Source organism: Sceloporus occidentalis, unplaced genomic scaffold (assembly GCF_023333645.1).
Source record: "Sceloporus occidentalis isolate IW3139 unplaced genomic scaffold, rSceOcc1.0.p SCAF_157, whole genome shotgun sequence".
NCBI classification, from domain to species: Eukaryota; Metazoa; Chordata; class Lepidosauria; order Squamata; family Phrynosomatidae; genus Sceloporus; species Sceloporus occidentalis.
In genome coordinates this window covers 219,784-244,363 of record NW_028317137.1, presented here as the reverse complement: position 1 = coordinate 244,363, position 24,580 = coordinate 219,784, and the positions used below count along the sequence as shown (strand labels likewise).

At 40.5% G+C, this 24,580-nt stretch overlaps 1 protein-coding gene across 1 annotated transcript in view; it reads right to left on the bottom strand.

Moving 5' to 3' along the window:
- The window catches only part of LOC149280205 (syntaxin-1B-like), a 29,010-nt gene extending 4,430 nt beyond the window's left edge, over positions 1-24,580 (bottom strand). The window contains exon 1 of the mRNA XM_089500586.1: positions 23,728-24,580. Within this exon, the coding sequence (XP_089356712.1) occupies positions 23,728-24,580 (853 nt within the window). The remainder of the gene's footprint in view (positions 1-23,727) is intronic.

Genomic DNA, 24,580 nt, shown 5'->3' with positions numbered 1-24,580 from the left:
TGGTTAACGAGCTATATGTAGTCTTAATAAATCAATTTAGTTATGCTGAAAGCCGTGCAGTTAATTTCTCATTAAAGCTCGTTGGCAGGGAGCCTTCCAGCCTGGGAACGCTCTGGGTTTGACATGGAGTCTCCGGGTGAAGTGCTGCTGTCCTGAGTCTCCGGCTCATTTTTTACTTTCTCCGATTGAAGGCGGCGTGTGTGGCCATGCCCACTCCACACCCATGTTCTGCCTACTCCCTGTCCAGTTCCCTCCCACTTAACGCTTTCTGGGGATAGCCCCGCCTCTACCTGTGACTAACCCCACCCCTTTATGAAGACACTCCTCCTAAAAAAAGTAGAGCTGTGGGTAGCCTAGCTTGAGAAGTTCACAGGGAAGCAGATACCACGTAGTGACACTTTATATTACTTGTCGCAGGAGGAGGAGGAGGACTCGTGTCGGTATTGTCGGACGGCACGTTGTTATAAACCAATAATAAACCTTTATACTCAGCCGGCCCGCTTCATATTTTATCTCCCAATCACTTCAGCACTTTTTAAAATAGCAGTTATTCAATTAATCTGAATGCATATGCAGCATATTATTTGCCAAGACTGCAATCCAAGTTTACGTCTCCCTTTCAAACGTGGGCTGGTTTTATCAATTAAACTATAATTAGATTTCCGTACTTCTATAGCAATCGCTAATTACATTCATATTGTTTGGCTGATTTAATTGCCAATAGCCTTAGATGATGCGTTCTAAAATATAGCTCCGTTAATTATAACATAGCACGTCTTTTGCCATGTTGTTTAGAACGGTCTATGAAATGCAGACAGATTAAATATATGTTTGCAACAATCGTGGGGGAGATTTAACAAAATCTTGTTTGTTTGGTCGTCATAAGGTGTATTGGAACGGAATAAGACACAGGACAATAATTGCAGTAACTCTGTACAGTATAAGCATCATGTGTGCCTTTCAAGCTGCTGTTCCACTTAAACAAAGCGTTAATTGTACAGCTTACTCAGTCTTAAGAAGCTTTTTTTCGGTTTCCATAGCAACGGCCTATCAGGCGCTGGTTGTATGTCACATGACAATTAACTGTTCCCAGTAAAAATTATAAGTGGCATCAAATTTTACTTGATTAACCAATTCTTAATAATAATAATAATAATACAAATTATTATTATTGAAATTATTATTATTATTTTTATTATTTTATTATTACTATTGTGCAGCCGCCATGGAAATCCTCCTGTCGGTCACTCTTTTGTCGTCAGGGGCCACTGGCCAAAGCAGTCTCATCATCCCGAGGCCAGCTCCAAATGTATTGAAAAATAAACTCTCCGTTTCAAATCTTTGATTTCTTGGCTCCTTTGGTAATTCTTGTTTTTCATATCATTCATATTATGCGGGTCCTTCTCCTTAATGTTTCAGGTCACCGCATTCAACTCTTATGGAGGAAAAACAATTAACTATTGGGTAATCTCCTGCTAATAGTCACCGACACTTTTCCGGCGCTGTTCAAAACATGTTCGGCTTTTAGAATGATTACATTATGTCAAGGCAGAAAATTGTTGCAGTGACTTTCAAGAAGCTTTCAGGGAGCAATGAGCCATGATGCGTCGAGACAACAAGTCATTTTCTCTCCGAAGTCCGAAGAGCTTCCACATTTTCCAGTATTTATAATATTCACACCCAGCAGCACAGCATTAAGTGACTCACATGGATTAAAGACAATTGGGCTAATGATGACTCACAAGATGGAGCTCACGTTGGCTTCACATCAAAGCTCCAAGCGGCAGAGAACGAGACTTACGAAGCCAAACTAGTTCTTCTAGTACGCACTTCACCGTATCCCGCCTGGATTGAAAGGAAGGAAGATGTTAAAGATTAAATCAATGAATAAAATCAACAGAGGAGCAATTTATTCATTAAACAATAAATTACCCTAATCTGGGAGCACCGACGCGTAGCTGTAGACCAAGTTTTAAATTCATTAAGTAGGTCACTAGATATGCCCGTTTCCCGTTAATTCATCCGCCTAACACTCTGAACATGACGTATCCATATAAAAAAATGACATTTAATTATGATGCACACATCTAGTTTAAACCTAAAAACATGAATCTTATATATATATATATATATATATGGCAGGGGGGCAGATATTTTCTGTCCAAAATACTTTTTTTTGGTTAATAATGCCAACAATTCAAGCAGAGCGTCTTAAAGTCCGTACATTCAAAGGGTCTGACAAAACTAGAGCTGACGGACTAAGATGAACCATCTCATTAGGTAAAGAGGACCCGGCCAGTAAGCTTACCCTGGAGTGTGTCTGATCAAAGGCTTGGTATGGCGTACCAGTGATGGTAATGAAACAGCTGTCCATGAGCGGTGGTCTGGCTACTGCACCGAGTTTAGTTTAAAGGCTGTCCTGTACAGCGGGCAATTACTTTCAAGGGATCCATGTATAAAGTGGATATAGAGGCAAAGGTGATAATTGTTGACCTTATTTGCATGTGCCTACCCAGAATCCCTTGTGGTTGTGGCAGCACCATGAGATTTCTGAGGTAACAACAAGCCTTCTGGCTTGTCTGGTGTCTGTAGATGAGTGTGTAATAATACTTCTACTACCCCATTAGTTTTAAGTGGAAGGGTTTTCCATCACCTTTACTCGCCATAACTTATGTAATGGTAAAATTAATAGTAATCTCCAGATATAAAATATCAAGTTTATTACTAATGTTCTCTGTGGTTAGTTGATTTACTGACTTTGGTTCCACCGGGGTTGCTTCTCTGCATTTTGGCTAAGATCAAGTGTAGTACGCTGTGAGAAGGGGGGAAACATTTGATCCTCTAGCTTTAGGGTTGAGGTAGCAGGGAGCCTGAGGTGCCTATTTGCCCCAGTGCAATGCTGGAGTCACATCTCTTAACAGTTTGCATGCCACTGTGAATGTTGTGAGTGCATGATTCGCACCAAATGCTTTTTATTACTACGCATGCTTTTTCCCCTGACCCTTATGGGCTTGTGGATTCGCACCATTTTTTTTTTCAATTCTGGCCAGGAATGGCTGGGCATTAATTTATTTATTTATCCACTACGTTTTCCACGAGTGCCTATGAATTGGGCTTGTATTCACGTTATTAAATTACGGCAAGGCCATCACTTTGATTTTGAATTATGATTTCCCTTACGAAAAATTACTGCAGTTTTTCTGAAGTAATACTGCAGTTTTTTGGACATGAAAAAACTGCAATACTGCACTTTTACTGCAGTATTACTGCACATTTACTGCGCTTTTTTTTTTTATATTTCAAACCTACAGTTTTACTTCAATGTACTGTAGCTTTATTGCATTTGTACTTCCGTACAAAAATAACTGCAGTAAAAAAAGTACAAATGCAGTAAAAATGCAGTAAATGTGAAGTAATACTGCAGTAAAAGTGCAGTATTGCAGTTTTTTCATGTCCAAAAAACTGCAGTATTACTTCAGAAAAACTGCAGTAATTTTTTTGTAAGGGTTGGCACCATGTTTTGGACACTGCACCTGCAGTGATAGCTTGAGCAAGCTAGTGGAGGTGTAGGGAGCCTTATGGCCCCTTCCCTCTATCCACAAAAGGGGTCTTTCCTCTTGGGGATCAACCTGAAGTTCAAAGGGGTCTTACCCTTCGGGGTTTGACTCGAAGATCCGGCCCTCCCATGGGGGAGGGAAGGAATTTTGTCTGGATTTTCCATTCGGGGAGATCTAGAATAGTTTGTCAGGCTTCCCCTGCTTTAATGCACGGAATGCTGCACCCAAGGAGCACGCACCTCGGGCTCAAAAAAAAATAAAAAAAATTAGTTTGGTAGGGTCGGTAGGAATATAAGAACCACTGTATAAATATGTATGTATGTATGTATATATATATGTATGTATATACATACATACATACATATACACATGTGTAATTATATTGGGTACCCCTGGGATCAGTGTTGGCCCACCTCATCTTGATCAGCTTCTCTCCCTATTTAGCAATGCATCACCCATCCCAGGGTGAGGGTGTCTTATTCATAATAAAAAATTACCCTTTAAATCTTTGTTCATATGAATTACAATGCACGATGACCCGACTATTACAGAAATATATATATATTCAACACACGGGGTGAAATACAGGTCAGCTAATGCCATATTTTTCTGGTCCATTTAATTTATAGACAAGGAAATAACTCAAAAGCCAAGAGCTTAGGAAATTCTTCACTTGCAGCATTAATCATCCTATTACTTTATATAAAAAGAGGGAGATTATGCAGATATCGGAGTGGGCAGAGATTTAGAGGTATGTGAGTCATGCTGAGTCAAGTATCATCAGTGTAAAAAAAAAGGTTAAGTTGATTAAAAATGTAATTTAAAATCTCAGACGGTGACAATATAAAAAATAGAATGTTTGAAACACTTATTGTTACATTGTATCCACGGTGAAGATAACTGCTCGTCGGTTTAGTATGTTATCTGAACAGCCATCGGGGTCCGTACAACAATTTGCATGTAAAGGTATACTTTAGATTCCTAGGCATGCTGGGAATTGTAGTCCCAGTTAGCAAGCAATTAACTCTTTGTATAGGTTCTCTGGTAGTATATTTGGATCCATCATTCTAAATATTCCATGTCGTTTGTTTAAAATTATAAACCTCATATAATTTATCTCTTAAGGGGAATAATTCCATTTAGGTATCATTTTTTATCAAGGAAGTTGAGATCAACAGTAATAATTGACAAAAAAATAGCATTGTCCAATAAATCTGCTTTACAAAGGTTTCCTGAACCAATCAACATCAGTCAGCAACTTATCAGTGGAGGATGGTAGCTTAAGAGAGAGGAATAATGACCAAGATCCTAAAAACAGGGCGGTTTATTCACTAAAGAAAATATTGTCAGAAAAGTTGGTGGGAAAGTTGTAGTCTAAAGTATCACTTTACTTTTCATTATGAAGGACCAACACTAGCAGGTTTCTCCAGCACGAAGTGCAGAGCTGGCCCTGTATAATGTATTAGTCAATGTGTAAGGAGTCTGTGGAACTTTCATATACATTATACAGGGCCAGTTACTGTAAAACTAAAACTGTTACTGTAAAACTATTGCTCCTGTGCATTGTGTGTGTCTTCTTTCCACAGTGAGCCAATCCATTCAATGCCGGACTCCTCACCTCAGAGGGAACACCGTCCTCCCACGACTATGTATAGTGGTAGCTTAATGGTAATACAGCGGAAGGTACTGTTGAGGAATCTCAATTGGGTATCGATTGAACTACTTTTGTTTCAGACAGGAATACGCAACCTGTCCGGACTGGAGTCAGGCAGCCTGTCAAAGGCCATGTGCCTGTCTGGCTTACCCCCCTCCCCAAAAAAAAGAGCCATCTAACAAATATTTAAAAACTAAGCACCTTTCATCAACAGCATTGGAACCCCCAGGAGCAACTTCCTGAGAAAGGATGCGCATGTTTTGTTGAAGTCGGTTTTTTACGTTTTTTTACCATTAACTAACATTTGATAATAGCTTATCATCGTTATTGGGGATTGTTCTCGGACGCGGCTCTCTTCGTACTGCTCTCCATCCTTTTAAGGCCATATTGACTAAAAGTATATGTATTTTGTAATTTACGTATTGAATGAACAGAGCGCTTGTGAGTTGCTTTAGAATGAGTAACAGTAACAATTACTATTAGGGATGTTTATATAATTCCCATTAGCATTGTACCTTTCATGTGCTAACATTCAGCCTTTGTCAGAAGTATCTGTGCTACGGAAAGAGTGCTCTTTCTAACAATAGCTCATTTCATGAGTTGAAAATTGCAATATCAAAATTGCACATTTTTACGGTTTATGGCTGGCAACATTCAGCCGTGAGGGGGGCAAAAGTGTCCCAAAGCACATCTAGATTGTAAGCTCCTTTGAGCAGGGCCCTCCTCACCTGTTGTCTCTGTTAGTCAATTTGTTATGTTACATGCTACTTGTTATGTGCTGTCCACCCATTGTACAGCACTACGGAATTTGATGGCGCTATATAAAACAATAAATAATAATAATAATAATAATAACATGCTCAGTGCACACAGCGCAGTCCTGTCTCTGAATGTAAAGAAAACCAATAAAAGAAGCTCAGGAGGGATCCAGCCACAATGTAAATGCTGCTTGTAATCTTACTTATTCTAGACCCCTAGTGGTTATTAGAGTAACTTCAGGAGAAACCCCACTAAAGTGCTTCAGGGTTTAGCTCACCACCTCCAAATCTGAAATGCCAGAGGACAATTACACCCCTCCCCCCAGCTCAAATGCTTGAGGACAATTTGGAAGGTATCACCAAACAAATTACACATAATTAAAACATAGGCAGAGGGTTTCCATGTTGCTTAATAAGAAATCATTAATAAATAACACATTAATGTATACATTGGAAATGGTTACAATTGTAAAATATTAGACAAGGTCAGACTTAAATATTTAATATGAATATTTCTTGCTTTTTTATCTGAATAAAGGTATTTGTGACATTTTTTTATTAGCTTTACTTCCCTTTAGGCTGTTGTGATTTTGTTACCTTTTAAATTAGAAATGGAATAGAATTAAAAACTAAACACTTGCCCCAAAATCCCAAGCATCTTTTTTTTCCCCGTTTAATAATAATTCAAAAACTGTGATGAATCATATCGTATCCATTTATATCATCCTGCGAGATAAGCCGCGGCTTCTAATCTCACAGATCCATTTAAATATCCATTTATCAAACCTGTCAGCATGTGTTCATTCAGTGCCCAGAGTTAGAGGACAGTTTGGTAAACAGAAGGTAACATTCCAACTGATAGATTATGCATCGTGAATCATCGGAACAAAAGGAATTTTAAATTAAAGGTGTATTCCCCAGAAAGTGTTTGGGAAATGGTCAGGAGCCACAGCTTGGAGCTTCCTCGGGAATGCCACCTGGAGCTCTCCTTCTTCTGGGAAACTGGCTTCATATGGAGAGGGGGCTAGACTTGCAAAGGGTGTGGCTAAGGGTTATATTAGCTTGGAGTGGGAGGGGACTGGGGATTGGGGCGTGGCCAAATGTCACAACCTCTGCTCAGAGAAAGAGGACAGTGACCAGGAGACTCTGATGAGTATTGCTTCACTCGGAGACTCCTGGTCAAGCTTAGAAAATTCCTAACTATGTTCAAACTCTGAGGCTCATTAATCGCACCTGGGAACTCTCCGGGTCAACACCCGACTCCACCGGGTCGTGGGAACGGGGTCTTGACGCGCCCTACTCCCTGCCCAATGACATCATCGGGAACGCCCACTGACATTAGCGAGACCGCTGACGTCAGTGAGCAGTCCTTGCCGTGACCAGCAAGGGTAGGCTCTGGGTAGTCGGCGCCCAGGAGTTCCCAGGTATGCCATTAATCAGCTCTGACTCCCGGAGCCTCAGGGCCAAACCCTTTTTGCTTATAAAGAGGATTTGCTTGCTAATAGAGAGGCATTCATACATAGGACCCCCGTGTTCTAATGTATGGATACCTCTCTTCCCATAAACCTCGATAAAAATCGACAGAAACCCAAATGCTCACTCAATGCAAGCATTTCTAGCAGTTAAAGGGTGTAGCAGGTCCTCTCTACGTTAGACGTCTCTGTGCTTCCTTAACATACATAACGGTTTCAGAGATTTGCACCAGGTGTTTCATTTTTTCATATATCAAAAGGAACTAAATTGAGATTTTCTCATAATATCATTTGGAATAAAACCAATCTTGTTTCATTGATACTCAATGAATATTTCATGCTCTTTGGGTTGATAAGAGAATTCAGGTCGCTGTGACTCCCGTTGGCTCTTTGTTCTTTAAAAGACGGATATTGAGAATCTTGTGTATCTACTAGACTCGAATTAGATTGCCGACCGCTTGGGAGGAAAAAAAAAAAGTCACATGAAGACCATTTAAAGATGTTGAAAGTCTTCTTCAATTTAGTACCTTCAACATGTCTTTTGTTAGGGCTACTTAGAGAGAGAGGGGCTGCAGATGCCACGTTCTTCAGTTTCTATCGCGTAAGGAAAAGAAAGTATTAAACTATAATTACAGAGTCTTTTCAAACCTCGATCTCCACAGCCTGCCTATAGAAAAAATATATTTCAAATTATAGGCTGAACAAACGCAGGGCCATCTGTCTGTATATACTGCCCACTATCTATCTATCTATCTATCTATCTATCTATTATCCATCTATATATCCATTATCTATTTATCTATCTATCTATCTATTTATCTATCTATCTATCTATCCATCTATCTATCTATCTATCTATCTATCCATTATCTATCTATCTATCTATCTATCCATTATCTATCTATCTATCTATCTATCTATCTATCTATCTATCTATCCATCTATCTATCTATCTATCTATCTATCTATCTATCTATCTATCTATCCATCTATCTATCTATCTATCTATCTATCTATCCATTATCTATCTATCTATCTATCTATCTATCTATCTATCTATCTATCTATCATTTTATCTCTCTGTCTATCTCTATCTATCTATCTATCTATCCATCTATCTATCTATCTATCTATCTATCTATCTATCCATTATCTATCTATCTATCTATCTATCTATCTATCTATCTATCTATCTATCTATCTATCTATCATTTTATCTCTCTGTCTATCTCTATCTATCTATCTATCTATCTATCTATCATCTATATTAATCTATCTCTATTTATTTATTGATCTATCCATCCATCTATCTATCTAGTCGCCCATTTTTCCTGCTGTAAAGACTCAAACCTTAATTAGCCGTCGGTCTCGTCTTAGATTCAGGAGCCATATCCCTATCCCATACATGTTTAAATTCCCTCACTGTGTTAGCCTCTACCACTTCTGCTAGGAGGCTGTTCCACTTATCTACCACCCACCCCTTAAAGTAAAACCTCCGTACATCACATCTATTTGTCATTTTATCGGTGAGTGGCTTTAAAATCCTAGAGCATATTTTAACCCTCGCTCCGACCCCAGCATAAAGGTAGAATAATTAGAAAGGTGGCCCAGTCACAGATTATCCGCAATCCTAAAATATATGCCAGAAATGAATCATATATTAAAAAAATAATCAGGCAGAAAAAAAATATCAATGTAAATCGCTAGAAAACAATTACTGCGTGGATGATGCAGAGTAAGTGTCTAATTATTTTTTGGAATATACGGAGATATTATATTCCCGTACAGGAGGGATAATTATGTAGAAAGGATCCGTCTAAATATATTTTAGATTGAATTTGATACTATTGCTCTGCGTGCAATTTTGTTATAAGCGCGTTTATTCACTTAGAGCCTATTCAGTTGTCAGCTAATTTTATACCGGATGACATGTTTATACAATACCCTCTTTTATTAGCGAGAGACACCGGGCCACTGACAAACAGCATGGATCGTATTTAACTCAGAGACGTCAAATAAAGTACATAACCCTCCCATATACAACGCACGAGGACATGAAATGTTTATGTAAAGTAAAGTACGAGCGTTAGTTGAAAGCTGCCGCCGCTGCGATATTCCGGACGGAAGGTTGGAATAAACTTGCCCAATATTGACCTGCGATTAAGGATTATTTTACTATAATGCATTTTAAATTCTCTTTTGCATGGACGTCAATGCCTTTTTCTGCATGCAAATAGGTGCCTGGATCCTGTCTCGGTTTTCTTCTCCATTGCAGTTTCTACTGAAGTAGTTGGCATCAGGGAGAGATGGTACCTTCTGGCAGGTAAAGTAAAATAGCCTCCTGGGGTATATGCCATATGCACTAGAACATGCACACACTCGCACGCACCCGTCCTTACACACACACACATGTCACTTACCCATTAAAACACACTTACTCGATCACACCCTTACGGTACCTTTTCCAACAGTCCTAAACTGGCCATATGGCACACTTGGCAAACGCCTGGTGGGCCGCTGGCTGACATCTCTCCATACTCACCCGATCTGCTGCTCCGGCTTTATAGGCGCGTAAGAACATAACATGCGGCCTCTCATATCCACCCGTCAGCATCACTTGCAGCCGCTGGCCTCAAAGTGCCAGGGCCACCTCGTTATCCCCAGTCCGACCTTGTCTTGTTCCAACCGGTCAAGATATTACTTCCAGGTCACATAACGTCACATTGCGGGACCCCACTGCCCTCCTGCTTCCCCAATTGCCCCCTCGGTCCAGCATACATATTCTTCCAGAGCGTCCCAGATGAGCTCATACTGGGTTCCGTAAAAGTAGAGCGCTGTGACATCATGAGTGGTTACACGACCTAAACGCCATGACACATTTTTCACAAAAAGACCGGACCATGTATTTTTCTCAAAAAAAGGTTCCATGGGACGCTCTCTTTTTTTCAGATACATGAAACAGTTTTTGTCCTTTTTCTCTACTGGCGAGTTAAACATCAACGACTATAATAATGGCTGCGCCGGCCCTTCATACATAGTTAAATCAGCTATAAGACATTCAGGAAATCATTGCATCGATACGTTTCATTTATATCGTCTCAAGCCTTCGCTTTGAAACGGTTCCCTTTTCAAAAAAAAAAAAAAAAAAAAAAAAGCAGCAAAACAATTATTGCGCTTTGAAAATAAAAAAAAGATAATGACAATATCCATAACAATAAATAGCTACGGGAAGAACCAGACAGAAAATGACCGTGATTTATAACCGGTAGGAATTATCACGGTATACAAAAAAAAATGTTAAAAAAATATCCATGTATTATTTAGAGGTCAGAGAGAAGGCGAAGATTTTTATGATGAAAACAAAGCGTTTGGAAAAACGTATGGAAAAAGAAGCCCAGAACCGAAAGGAGAGGATATTAACCCCTAAAGGACAATGGGCAGTCCCTAAACCCATTGAACACAATGCATTTTGAGCCCGTACATGTACGGGCTTTGTCATTAAGGGGTTAAATAGTTCTGTAATGTAAGCTCTGTATATAGTTAGTATAATGTAACTGTTAAAGAGACAGTCTGGTGCCCACAATGATGTTACCAATAATACTTAGTAGTTAGTACTAGTATACTTTTGGCGAGCCAGCACAGAGTATTTGTGCATACGTGCTGCTGACAGTGGCGTCGGCAGGGGGGGCCAGAGGGGGCCATGGCCCCCCTACATCATGCTGTGCCCCCCCCGTGTGCCCCCCAGTTGAAATGCCGTCTTTTTTTTTTTGTAATAGACGCGTTTTGTAATAGACGCGTTTTGTAATAGACGCGTTTTGTAATAGACGCGTTTTGTAATAGACGCGTTTTGTAATAGACGCGTTTTGTAATAGATGCGTTTTGTAATAGACGCGGCAGGGGGGCGTACCTGGCAGGGGGGGGTGCAGTCCACCCCGGCTGCCGCTCATCTGAGGTCTGAGGGGTGCCACCACCCCGGCACACCTCCAGAAACAATGCGCGCGGCAACTGTGGCTGTGCGTCGGGACTTTATGTTAAATCTCAGCGCACAACACTGAAGCCACGCCCACCGTCTTCCGCGCTCAGTGCACCGGAAGGACAGGACACAGAAGAAGAAGAAGAGGAAGAACGAAGAGGAGGAGGAAAAGTGACAGTGACAGAGGAAAGGTAGGACAAGATTCAGGGAGAGTGGATTAGTGAGTGTGTGAGAGTGATGGGTGTCATGCTGAATGTTTGTGAATGAGGGTTTCAGATAGCATGGATGTGTAAGTGTGGGGGGATAGCATGGCATAGGGAGGCTGTAATCACATTCCTTTCATGCCCAGATTCCAGCATGTAGTGGCTGCCTAGGCATGATAGGCGTGTGATTCATTTTTTGGTCCAACTTTGGTGTGTTAACACTTTTATTGGACAGAATAATTCAATAACAGTATTAATATATATATATATATAATTGCAAACAGCAATCACACTCCTATCATACTAAGTCAGCAAGCACATGCTAGAACCTGAGTATGATAGGATTGTGATTGTTGTTATATATATATATATATATATATATATTAATATTGTTATTGATTTTTTTGTCTAATTTTGGTGTTACTGTTAATAAAGTATTTTAAAGTTGTTGGGTTTTTTTTTTGGGGGGGGGGTTTTCGGTTTTGGCCAAGTGAATGCTGAATTTTCAGTTTCAGTCCAGAATGTTCATTTCTGTGCATCCCTACTATATACTATGCCAGTCACTAAAGTCGTAAGCCTACACCACATCAATGTTTGGCTTGGTATATAGTGATAGTGGTTGTACTGCAGTATTGTCAGTGTCTGGCTCAATGTATAGGCACAATGTATAGGCACACGGTGACGGTGGTACCGCATAGTCCCTAAGTATATAATGATAACAATTATGCTGTACCACCGTCAATGTGTGCCTCAGTATATAATAGTTATGCTGTACCCCTGTCAATGTTTGCCTAACCATAGAAACTATGCAGTTTTAAAGTGTGTGTGGGGGGGTGCCACATACAGGATCTGCCACAGGTGCCAAATACTCTCGGTACGCCCCTGCATCGTGCGGCAGTCAGACCCAATGGCTGTGCCTCAGCTCTTTGTCCCACGTCTTAAAAGGGGTGGGATGAAGAGCTGAGGCACGGCCATTGGGCGGCGCGGCGCGGTGCGTGCACGCCGGCCGCTTTAATTTCATTAGGCGCTGGTGGAGTGACTGCCGCAAGGCAGCGCCCTCCCCTGGACGCGGAGGAGAGAGAGGCGCCGAGCGGTCGTTGATGAATATGTTTTCAGCAACCGTTCGGCGCCTCTCACTGTTCCCCGCGAGGCTGTAAAAGTGTTTGCGTGAATCATAGGTGTATTATTGATTTGTCAAAAAAGCAAAGATGGTATAAGCAGGGTGTTTACCTGTGCCATCTTTGTCCCCAGTGCTTAGTGTGTTTATGGGACAAACATGGCGTACGTTCAGCTGTTTGGGGACAATGTTGACTCATGCTAGGCTGTTTGGCGACAAAGATGGCACGTCCTATGTACGTGTAATTTAGGTGCTGGTCAGATTCTATGTGGGCAATGTGGACGCCAGGGTTGGCTTTGGGGTGTGCGACCTGTGATCTATGCCTGTAATTTAGGGGGGGTTTATACCTTTTTAATGCAGAGTTTATATGTAATTTCCAATTGATATATACCTGCAAAGCTGGGTTTTGTGTTATTCTGTTGATCTGTATCGGCTATGTTTCCATACATTATTTATGTTTGCCTGCAAATATAGGATTTGTATGTCTTATTCAGTTGATCAATACCTGGAGTGCTGTTTTCATGTGTTGTTTATTTGATCTATACCTTCAGTGCTGAGTGTACATGTGATTTCCAGTTGATCTATACCTGCAATGCTGGGTTTTTGTGTTCTGTTGGTTTATTCCTGCAATGCTATGTTTCCATACATTATTTATGTATACCTGCAAATGCAAGTTTTTATTTTAATCTTATTCAGTTGCATGTGCTGTTTCCATGTTGTTGTTTTTTTGATCTATACCTGAACTACAGGGTGTAAGTAAAAGAGCGGTATGGTTTAGTGAATGAGGGGACAAAGGGACTCTGGGGATGATTACAGGGCAGAGGACCTCTCGGTGCAGGACTGACTCTCACGGTCTTCCCCTGATCTGCAGTCAGTGTGGCAAATACCGTATTTGCTCGATTATAAGACGACCCTGATTATAAGACGACCCCCCAAAATCTGAATATTAACTTAGGAAAAAAAGAAAAAGCCTGAATATAAGACGACCCTAAAGGAAAAAAGTTTTACCAGTAAATGTTAATTCATGTAAACTATTTTTTTTAATAAAAGCTATGATTGAGAAAAATATTTTTTTTGTTTTTATTTCTTGTATTTTCCAACCTGTCCCCCAGTTACGCACATCTGCCCCCAGGCTTGCCACTCCAATATGGCACTGTGGCCCATGATATGCCTTTTAACCCTCTATATGCCACTGTGCCCCATGGTATGCCTTTTGACCCCCTATGTGCCACTCTGCCTCCAGAAATGCCTTATACCCCTATATGCCACTCTGCCTCCAGAAATGCCTTATACCCCTATATCCCATTCTGGCATTTAGGGGGTTAAAATGCATATTATGGGGCAGAGTGGCATTAAGGGAGTTAAAAGGCATTGTATAGAGCACTCTGCCTCCAGAAATGCCTTATACCCCTATATGCCACTCTGGCATTTAGGGGGTTAAAATGCATATTATGGGGCAGAGTGGCATATAGGTGTATAAGGCATTTCAGGAGGCAGAGTGCTCTATTAAATGCCCCCTTAACGCCACTCCAGAAATGCCCTATGCCCCCATTTAACACACACACACACACACCCTATACCCCCATTTAACTAAGACACACACACACACACACTCTCCCCTCCCCTCCCCTCTCAGCCCTCTCTTACCGGTGCTTCCAGCCGGGGCAGCGGGTTGACGTCGCCTTCTGCTGCAGCCGGAAGGAGGTGGAGTTGGCAGCGGGGGTTTGTCTGCGTCCGTCGCGTATACTTTCCCCGGCTGTCAGAGATCAGAGTTCCCCGCACCGGTGCGGGGAACTCTGATCTCTGACAGTCGGGGAAGGCTTGCGCGACGGACGCAGACAACCCCCGCTGCTAGCCACACCTCCTTCCGGCTGCAGCGGACGTTGTCTACGCGGATCGCGTAGACGTCAACCCGCTGCCCCGGCAATACAGCAGGAAGTGTGTATGATGGGGGGGGGGGGTGAGACAGGAGGATCCAGGTCCCCTGCAGCGGTGCGGGGGATCTGGATCTTAGTCTCCTAATCAGACTCTATTTGAGGTCTGATTAGAAGACGGCCCCGATTAGAAGACGAGGGGTATTTTTCAGAGCATTTGCTCTGAAAAAAACCTCGTCTTATAATCGAGCAAATACGGTATTTTTTTTTTGGTGTGGTAGCGGAGGGAGTGATTGCATGCAAGGGAGCGTTGAGCGGGGCCCAAGGAAATGCTTGGGTAGGGTCCAATTTTTTCACTCTAAAATATATTGGCAACAGGGTCTGATATTTATATATATTGGCAGCAGGGGCAAATATTTATATATGTTTTGGCAGCAGGGGCTAATATTTTATATATTGGCAGCAGGGTCTAATATTAATATATATCAGCAGGTGATGATATTAATATATATCGGCAGCAGGGGCTAATATATATATATATATATATTGGCAGCAGGAGCTAATATTAACATATATTGGCAGCAGGGGCTAATAATATTTATTGGCAGCAGGGTCTAGTATTTCTATTCATATTGGCAGCAGGTGCTAATATTTATATATATATATATATATATCGGCAGTAGGGGCTAATATTAATATATATTGGCTGCAGGGGCTAATATTTGAATATATTGGCTGCAGGGACTAATAATATATATCAGCAGTAGGGGCTAATATTAATATATATTGGCATCAGGGTCAAATATTAATATATATCGGAAGCAGGATATAATTTTTATGTATATCAGCAGCAGGGTATAATATAAGTATATATCCGCAGCAGGGGCTAATATCAATATATATCCACAGCAGGGGTTAATATTAATATATATGGGAAGCAGGGTGTAATATTTCTATATATCGGCAGCAGGGTCTAATATATATATATATATATATATATATATATATATATATATATATATATATATATATATATATATATTGTCAGCACGGGCCAATATTAAAGATTGAAAAATAACTAAGTACATATTATGTAGTTAAAAATGCTCGTCTAACGTGTGTGTGTGTATATATATATAAATATATATATATATATATATAGTGTATATGTACCGTTTTATAATCGGCCCCCCTACTTTGCTCCCTGGCCCCCCATGTGCCCCCCCTAAATATGAAAGCTGGAGACGCCACTGGGTGCTGATCACATCTCCTAAGACATTTATGCAAGATGCAGGGAGGGGTGGGGCTGGCACAGAAGTGGGCGGGGCTGGAAATATGGTGAGCATATAATAAGCATGTTATAATATAAGTGAGCATGTGGGAGCAGGGTTTTACAGCTCTCTGGGCCATTCAGCGGAGGATCTCCTCAACTGGCCTATGATCCTTACTGCTCATCATAGTGGGACAGTGGGGTAGCTACCCGGGACAGCAGGACAGTACCGAAAAATCAAGACTATTGGTCAGTATGGCCCAACGTATAGAGAGGATTCTGATGAATGCTTCTTTGAATGCTATATAAGGTATCACCCAGCGGCCATATCCATTAGAGAGCAAATGATGGCTGCAGTGTACCTTTAATATCAGAGAAGGGAGACTGTGGACAGAGGTTTTGGTCTTTATGGGGCTATCGCTTCAGCTCTCTCCCCCCTCCTGCTCCGGTGACTCACTCTGTACTCACCAGTCGGCTACAAGAATTTAATAACGTAGATTGAGAGAGCCACGCTGTCCTTCGAAACTGCCTTGAAGTTTAAGCAATGGATTTAAATTGTCCCTTGAAAAGCCATTATCAACAATACAAAGTAATGCGATGCTAATACAGTATTCTGAGCTACATTCCTATCAAAACTTATAAAAAAGAAGAAAAAGAGAGAGAAAAAGGGAAATTATGTGGCTGAACAGTGAGTAGAGATTACAGTGACAGTGGAGATTAAAAAAAAATCTTTTCCATTTTTTCCTTTATTCGTCGAGGAAAAGATTGAACGAAAACCATTTTTGTACTTAGAATGAAGACATTATGGTGACTCAGTCAAGCTTGTTTTGGGGTATATAGTATCTTTTTTTTTTCTCACTCTTACAAGACAACAGGAACAACAAAGTGTTTACAAAAGAGATATAAACCTTATTTTAGCATCTCTGATGCACATACTTGGCATTATCAATGTGAAACACTGAAGGCGTTACGTAGTTCTTGGTCTCGCAATTCATTTTTAAGACTTTGGGGGTGGGGCAATCGTACAATTGTTCCTAAAACACTTTAGGAGAGAGAAGTCAGCCTGGTAGACCAAAAGATACAGGTAAAAATACTAATTCTAGTGGCAGTATTTTAGATTAGGGAGGTTTAAAGAAATGGCAACAGTCGGGACAGCAGAACCTTATCTTCTTACCACAGACAGGAAGTGCTCTTTAGAGATGGTCCAGTGTGAAAAAGCTTCCCCCAGCCCATTCATCAAAAATCTCTGAAGTTATGGAAATATTCAGATACGATAGTTTAACAAGTCATGGAATATCCTAATCTTTAAGATATATATTTCTTACGTAGCCCCAGTCATTAGATACTGTAAACTTCTCACTGACCTTCTGAATTCATCACAAATCTGACAAAAAAAAACCCAGAAAGTACTCAGACCAGTAAACGGTAAAATGAAACGTGACGCGGAAACACATGTTCCGGCCACCAGACTTTATCAAGGCCAAGACCATCAATGAAGGCTGGAAAGAAAATATGTGTTCCTGGCTGAGCGAGTAACCTGGCAGCTAATGCTGCGAACGCAGCCATCCTTGGATTATGTAGCCGGCGCTGACATTGAAAAGCTTTTATTTTAACCGGCTTTTGGAGCCGAGAGATCATTTTCAGCAAATAAATATAAAAATGGATAACAAATATATTTTGTTTTTCCCCAGCAGTCTATACAAGGACAGGAGTGAATAGAATTTAATTTTTCGGTGTCTTCCTTTAATGAGCTACATATAGCTCTTTTCTAAGTCCTACATGTGACAGTCCTTCGTGGGCTATGTCGTAGCATGGCTGGGCGCCATCTTTGGCCTGAACGAGGGCAGTTCCCAAGCTGCCCCTCCAAGTACCAAAATCCCTTTATCTTTGATTTATATGGTATATGAATTATCGTTTCTACTGAAATTATGTCACTAATCTGTTTTACACAAAAACCTATATTCTGTACCGTTTCCCGCAGGATCCTTTCGCGGATAACAAATGTCGGCTACGGACATCAAAATGGAATTTCTTGATGGATTTTGAAATCACCCTTCAGATTAATTCTTGATTAAGGTGCGAGTGATGATGCAAAACTTCACGTAGTTAATGATAAGCGAGATAAAAACGTTGGGTGAATCAGCATTAGGATTATGGAAATAATTAAACCAGCAGAAAGACAACTCAACAATCGAAACCGTAAAGTGATGTAAAAATTGCTATTTAGAAATGCCGTTGCAAGTAATGTCTAAATGGGTTTTCCCAAATGCATCAATTCTAAATTACTTTTTTATTTTTTTTTTATTTTAGAATTCTACTCCATTCTGGCGATATTAAAAAAAGTTTATAAAAGATGTTTTATTACAATAAAATAAAGTGAAAAATTAATTTAAAAAAAAATATTTCATTTTGCAGGAAACTTTCACATAGATCTTACAAACAAGATGCCGATACCCAATGATACAAAAAGCACCGTTACTCTTTTTTCTCACACTTTTAGAACTTTGGAAATGTTAAGAAATGTTAGTGGTTAACCCTTGCAGCGGTATAATTAAAAGAGAGGTCTTCGCTCAGGGCTTGATAAAATCAGTCATTCTTATGATCGCCGCATGGAGCAGACATCGAGACCCCCCCGGTAAGACAGTAGGTTATGTAGAGAGAGATACATTGGAATTAGGTGTAAACAAGCCATAAAGAGGCACAGGTGATGAAGAAGTTACAGGTAGACATATTCACATATTACAGATGCCATTGTGCGTTTATCCACTAGAGGGTGCTGTTCAATAAGTGTCTTCTAGAGGTTAAAGACGAAATAGAATTTGATACAAATGAGAAATTCAAGAGATTTAGCTGAGATAAAGTAATCGGAAAACCTAATGAAACAGTCAGGTCTGGCTAATTTTGGTAGCCCCTCCGGCCCAATCGATATTCATCTTGAGCAGTCATCTGCAGGTCTGTTTCTCAAAATGCGATTTGCTTCCCAGCCTTAATTGGCGTGAAATGTGTCGGGTCACGAAAGGAAACCTGGATGCAGAAAGGAAAGTGTGGCCGGGATCAACGGCGCTGTCGGAGAACACGGCTAATGTTTGCTAAAAACACACTAAGTGAGCCCGGGAAGCAGACACTCAGAAAGTGACTCATCTGTGTCCATCGCAAATCACATTACAAGAAGCCCATCAGCTGGGACTCGCTCCATCGCACACTCTAAATCACACTGAATCCCGAGGAGAAGAAGGAGCATCGAGCCAAAAATGAAGAAGTGGCAGCGCTGCTCGTGGCTATTCCAGTTCTAGGCTACCCTAATGGAGTCAAAGCGGTCTTTAAGCAGAAGGGAAATGAATGGCTTGCTGCGTTTTTTGGAGAGCTTTTTTAACTTTAACACTCAAAGCTTTTAAGGAACTTTAAAGCAGCGGTAACGTATTATAGATTGTAAGCTCCTTTGAGCAGGGCCATCCTCACCTTTTGAGTTCTGTCTAAATTGCTATGGGATGAACTACTTGCTATGTTATTGTGCAGAGCTGCGGAATATGATGGCGCTATATAAATCAATAAATAATGTGGAGTATATGGGAATATGTATACATTATGTTAACAGAAAGGCAAGGAAATGGATGTTGACTTTATCCTTATTTATGACATCGTCATCAGGCCCTGCATACATGTGGTGACATCACAAATAAGGGACATCAAGCAAGTTTATTCATTTTTGTTCTCCTAATTTGTGAAGTGCTCGCAGAACGTCAGATACCCCAGATACAATATACGTTGGAGATTACTAGGCTAAACTCCCATTACTCTCAGCATAAGGTTGAGCGTCATGGGAGTTATCCGGGTTGCTAGAGCGCCAACTCTATGGCCAGACAATATTTGTAGGAAACAGAAATTACGTGAAGGAAAACAAACGGCATTCAGCCAAGGAAAAGACCAGACGCCTCCTTCAACAAACAGGCCGAAGCCTGTATCTCGGGGGAGGCTGTTGACTGGATCACGCTAAGGTAGCTCACGACTGACCACGCCAGCCATGTTTTCCAGGACACATAAAATGTTAAATATTGTTGCGCCCTGCAGTATGTAGGGTGTATAAACTTATCGATAGGAATCAGTTACCAGTTACTGGGGATGACTAAGTGCCCCTGGTACATTCCATACCTGGTACAAATGACATATCCCTTACAAAAAAATTACTGCAGTTTTTCTGAAGTAATACTGCAGTTTTTTGGACATGAAAAAACTGCAATACTGCACTTTTACTGCAGTATTACTGCACATTTACTGCACTTTTACTGCATTTGTACTTCACTGTACTGCAGTTTTACTGCACATTTACTGCACTTTTTTTTTATATTGCAAACCTACAGTTGTACTTCAAAGTACTGTAGCTTTATTGCATTTGTACTTCCGTACAAAAATAACTGCAGTAAAACTGCAGTACAGTGAAGTACATATGCAGTAAAACTGCAGTAAATGTGCAGTAAAACTGCAGTAAAAGTGCAGTATTGCAGTTTTTTCATGTCCAAAAAACTGCAGTATTACTTCAGAAAAACTGCAGTAATTTTTTCGTAAGGGATATGTACGGCATTACGCTATGTTCTTATACTCGAACAGCGTGCAACGTACTGCAGCACCTGATCTGCCCCCAGGGTGACCGTATCGGTAGGCATGCGGCTTCCGCTGCACCCGTGTGGGGCAGATGAGGGATTGGCAAACAGCTTCCTTGCTCTCTTAGCTGCAACTTCTCCTTAAGATAATTACTTTGTTCAATGGGTAGACAAGACAGGACATAACAAGTAGCATGTAACATCACAATCTGACTTACAGAAACAAAAGGTGAGGAGGGGCCCGGCGCACAGGAGCTTACAATCTGTCATTTTATTAAATTTAAATATTATTTATATACGGTATTATATATATTTTATATTTAATTTATAAAATGTATTCTGTATTAAATATACTCTTTCCCATTTGTTGCTCCGTTGAAATAGTTTGAATAGTGTATAAATTAGCGTATTAAAAAGTCCTGAAAAGAAGTTAAAATGCATAAAAATGAAGCCGTCACATTTTGACAGCGGTCTGGATTTAAGTTATTTTCAGAGCAGATATCATGGAGGTTTTATCGCATATTTCAGCCGTACAAACACTGAATCTGAAATACGTCACCAATTATGTTTGGAATGTCTGAAGTATCTGGAAATTGCAGAAAATAATGTTTTCTGGATTTTCGCTATTCTCAAATGGAAGGAAACTGTGTGTGGGGTGGGGGGGGGTCTAACAAAAAAACAGGTTTTGCCTGAATGATGGGGTAAGTATGGGGTTACTAAACAAAGCTTTGCAAAGAGGAAAGACTTCTTGGACTGAACCTGCAAAGTACCATATTTTGGTTAAAAAAAATAAAAAGTGTTTTCACCATTATGGAAAAAAGTGAACTAAAAAAGGTAAGGTGGATTTTTTTTTCTAATAATTTTATTACCCTCCGGAGCCGGAAAGGGAGAACTTCATCATTACTGGACTTGAAATGTAATGTAATTTATTGAAATTAAGAGCATGGAATGATCCTACAGATCTGGAGTTGATTTTGTTATATATTATTACAGACAGATGTTCATCCAGTACTGGATCCTTTCTGCATCAACCTCTGTTGCCATAAAAACTGGTTGGCGAACTGACAAGACCTAAATATGTCACCCCTCCACACCTAGAGTGCTAAAATCTGGTGAAAAAACTCACGCCTATATTCTAAAAATTTCTAAAGATTTCTATCTGGCATCAAAATTCTCAGTAAAGACGGTCTTCCGGTCCAGAGTTTCCATGGCCGGTGACATCATATACAATGGCACTTACATCACTTGTTACGAGGATTACATCATGTTACGTGCCAATCAAGACGTAAACATGGTTGTTATGTGTGTTGCATTTTGGACTGATGGTTACCTGGGGTCGTGGTCTATGCTGGTTTAGATGGCAGCAGCGGCGGTGGGCCAGGAATTTTTTAAACACTGCCCCCAGAACATAAATGACAGAATATAATTCTAAATATAAATGACAGAATATAATTATATACATATATGACATTATAGTTTATGGGAAGATGCAGATACATTTAATGCAGATTCCACGACCTGGTAGAGGCAGAATTAGCAGAAACAGGACCGGATGCATTTAATCCTTAACTTGTAAAGAAATAAAGTTTTCCGACACATAAAAGTCAAATTTTTTGCATTTTTTTTATAAATAAACAGCAAATAAAAATGTTTTCCTAAATGACGATGGCACATTAACCCTTTCGTGCCAGACAGAGCATCTTGTTCTCATTGCTATGTTTCATGCTCTCTTTGGTACTCATAGGGTTACAAGACAAACAAACAATGACTGTTCTGTGTAGAACATCACGCAATATATATATATATATACACACACACATACACATTAAAGGTCTCTGTATTATTGTATGCTATAAACTACACAGATGAGCTGTATAAACCATTAACCCTCTTCGTGCCAGAGAATGTTAGCAAGACTTCACACACGCTACGGCAGTATTAACCCCGCTTGCTATTTGTGACATGTTCCAGACACTTAAATGGCAGAATAAATTCTTGCTACAGTTTTTACATTATCTTTACATTCTATTGGCATATGATGTCATATTAAAAGGTGAACACGTAACACCGGCTTTTTTGTTTTGTTTTGTTCATACATTCTATTTTACAAATAAATTAAAGAAAAGGCTTCCTCCAAAAACTACAAGGGGTTCCAGCAGCGAGTTCCATTTACTTGGCAACTCCTTTAATGTAAACAGATATATGTGAATCACACGATAAAGCGCAGCTCTTTGGCTGCGCCCGCTGGGTGGCAAAGTAACCCTTTCAGCACCGAAGGGGGGAAACAATACCAATTTTTTTTTATTTTTTTTTTGTAGTGGATTGTGATGGAATCCGGATATAAAAGGTTTTTGAAAGTGAGATAATTATCCACAATGCAGAATTTAATTCCTGGAGATCTGTTTCACCCCTTTGTGGCTTAAACGGGTACAAATTATCGTTCAAAACCAACAAAAAAAAGACAAAAACAAAACAATACTGTTACATCAAGTACATTGTAATACTTTTTATATTTCGAAACAGCGCGTGCATAAACCAGATGATGAGACGAAAGATATTTGGCGGCAATACCCTATAAGCTCCCATTGTACACCGCTGCGGTATATGATGACGCTATATAAATTAATAAATAATATTAAGTACCCTAATTCTCTATAAGGGGAAAAATGACACACGATTACTAAAATATACATTCAACACCTGCGAGTTACTCTCTTTTGTCTAATCATCTGTTTCCACTTTTTTATCTTTTTTATTGCACTGAATTATAAAATGCAATCTATACATAGAGGACGATTCCCACCGGCACCTCGCATTTGCTTTAGTAACAATCTTCTTCCGCATCAGTGATCAACATATTTGAGCAACATCCAGGGAAACCTTACTATCTGCTTCGGAGAGCTGTCTCGGAGCGTTACAAATAAACGTAACATCACTATAACGCGTTCCGCCATGTCAACCACAAGCGTCAAACGGACTTAACTTACAGAAGTGATCCTTCCCTAGTGTTCTGGTGGATCATGCCACGTTACAGGTTGAGTAAGTTCCAACCAGCTTGGGCGTCATCAATATATATCTATATATATATTTAGGGTCATTAAATAGCAGTTAACATTGAAGAACCTAAGATACTGAATGCAAAGACTCAAGAACTGAGGGACCAACATATTGAACGGCCAGCACTGGCCTTCCAGGGATGCATTTCTGTTTCCCTTATCTTATGGTTCTGGACGCACAGCAAAGGAAAGTACAGCAAGCACATAGACCCAAAAGCGCTGAGAAAAGAGCAGCGACGCGGGACTGTCTCTCGTATTTCAGTGCTTTCTTTACTTGTTCGTTGGATTGCGAGATGTAGTCCATGGTGTTCAACACGTTGTACTCAATGCTATTGACAATCTCCTGCTGCTCCGAGACCAACATGTCCATCTGGAGAAAAAGCGAGTGGAGTTCGGTGATCTGAGCCTCTAGATCTAGAAGCTGTTTGTGTCTCTCCTGCGCCATGGCCAAATGGTGTTTGGCTTTGAGGATTTCCAAATCGTGTCCAACAATCTGCGGAGCCACCGGACTCCCTATCAGCTGATTAATCTCCTCCTCTGGAAGGTTTAAACCAGCCAGCTCTGCCTGCCTCATGATCTGCTCCTTCAGTTTCCCCACATACTTCGTCTCCTTGATGTAATGTTGGGTCATGACCTCCCGGTATCGGTTGGACAAGACGGTGAACTGGCTTTGACGAATGCGGTGCTCGGCCTTCCAGCTTTTGTCGCTTTGACCCAAGGCACCTTTCATTCTGTTGAGGTGAGACTGGATAACTTTAGCGTCTGAAGTCAAGAGATTTTTAATCTTGCTCAACTCCTTCTTCCCTTCGTAAATGTCTGTTTCCGTCGTGCTGCACAGGACCTCCTCTTGCTTCTTCTCGATGGAGTCGGACAGTTGTCTCAGCTTCTTCACGGACGACGAGAGCCCGGAGACTTCCTTGAAGAATACGTTCATCTCGTTGTCCTCCGTCTCGTGGTAGACGGGATTGTCAAACGCCAAGCTCTCGTCGAATTCCGAGGAGTCGTCTTCCCGGACTCTGTACTTCAACTCTTCAAGCCTGTCCTTCAT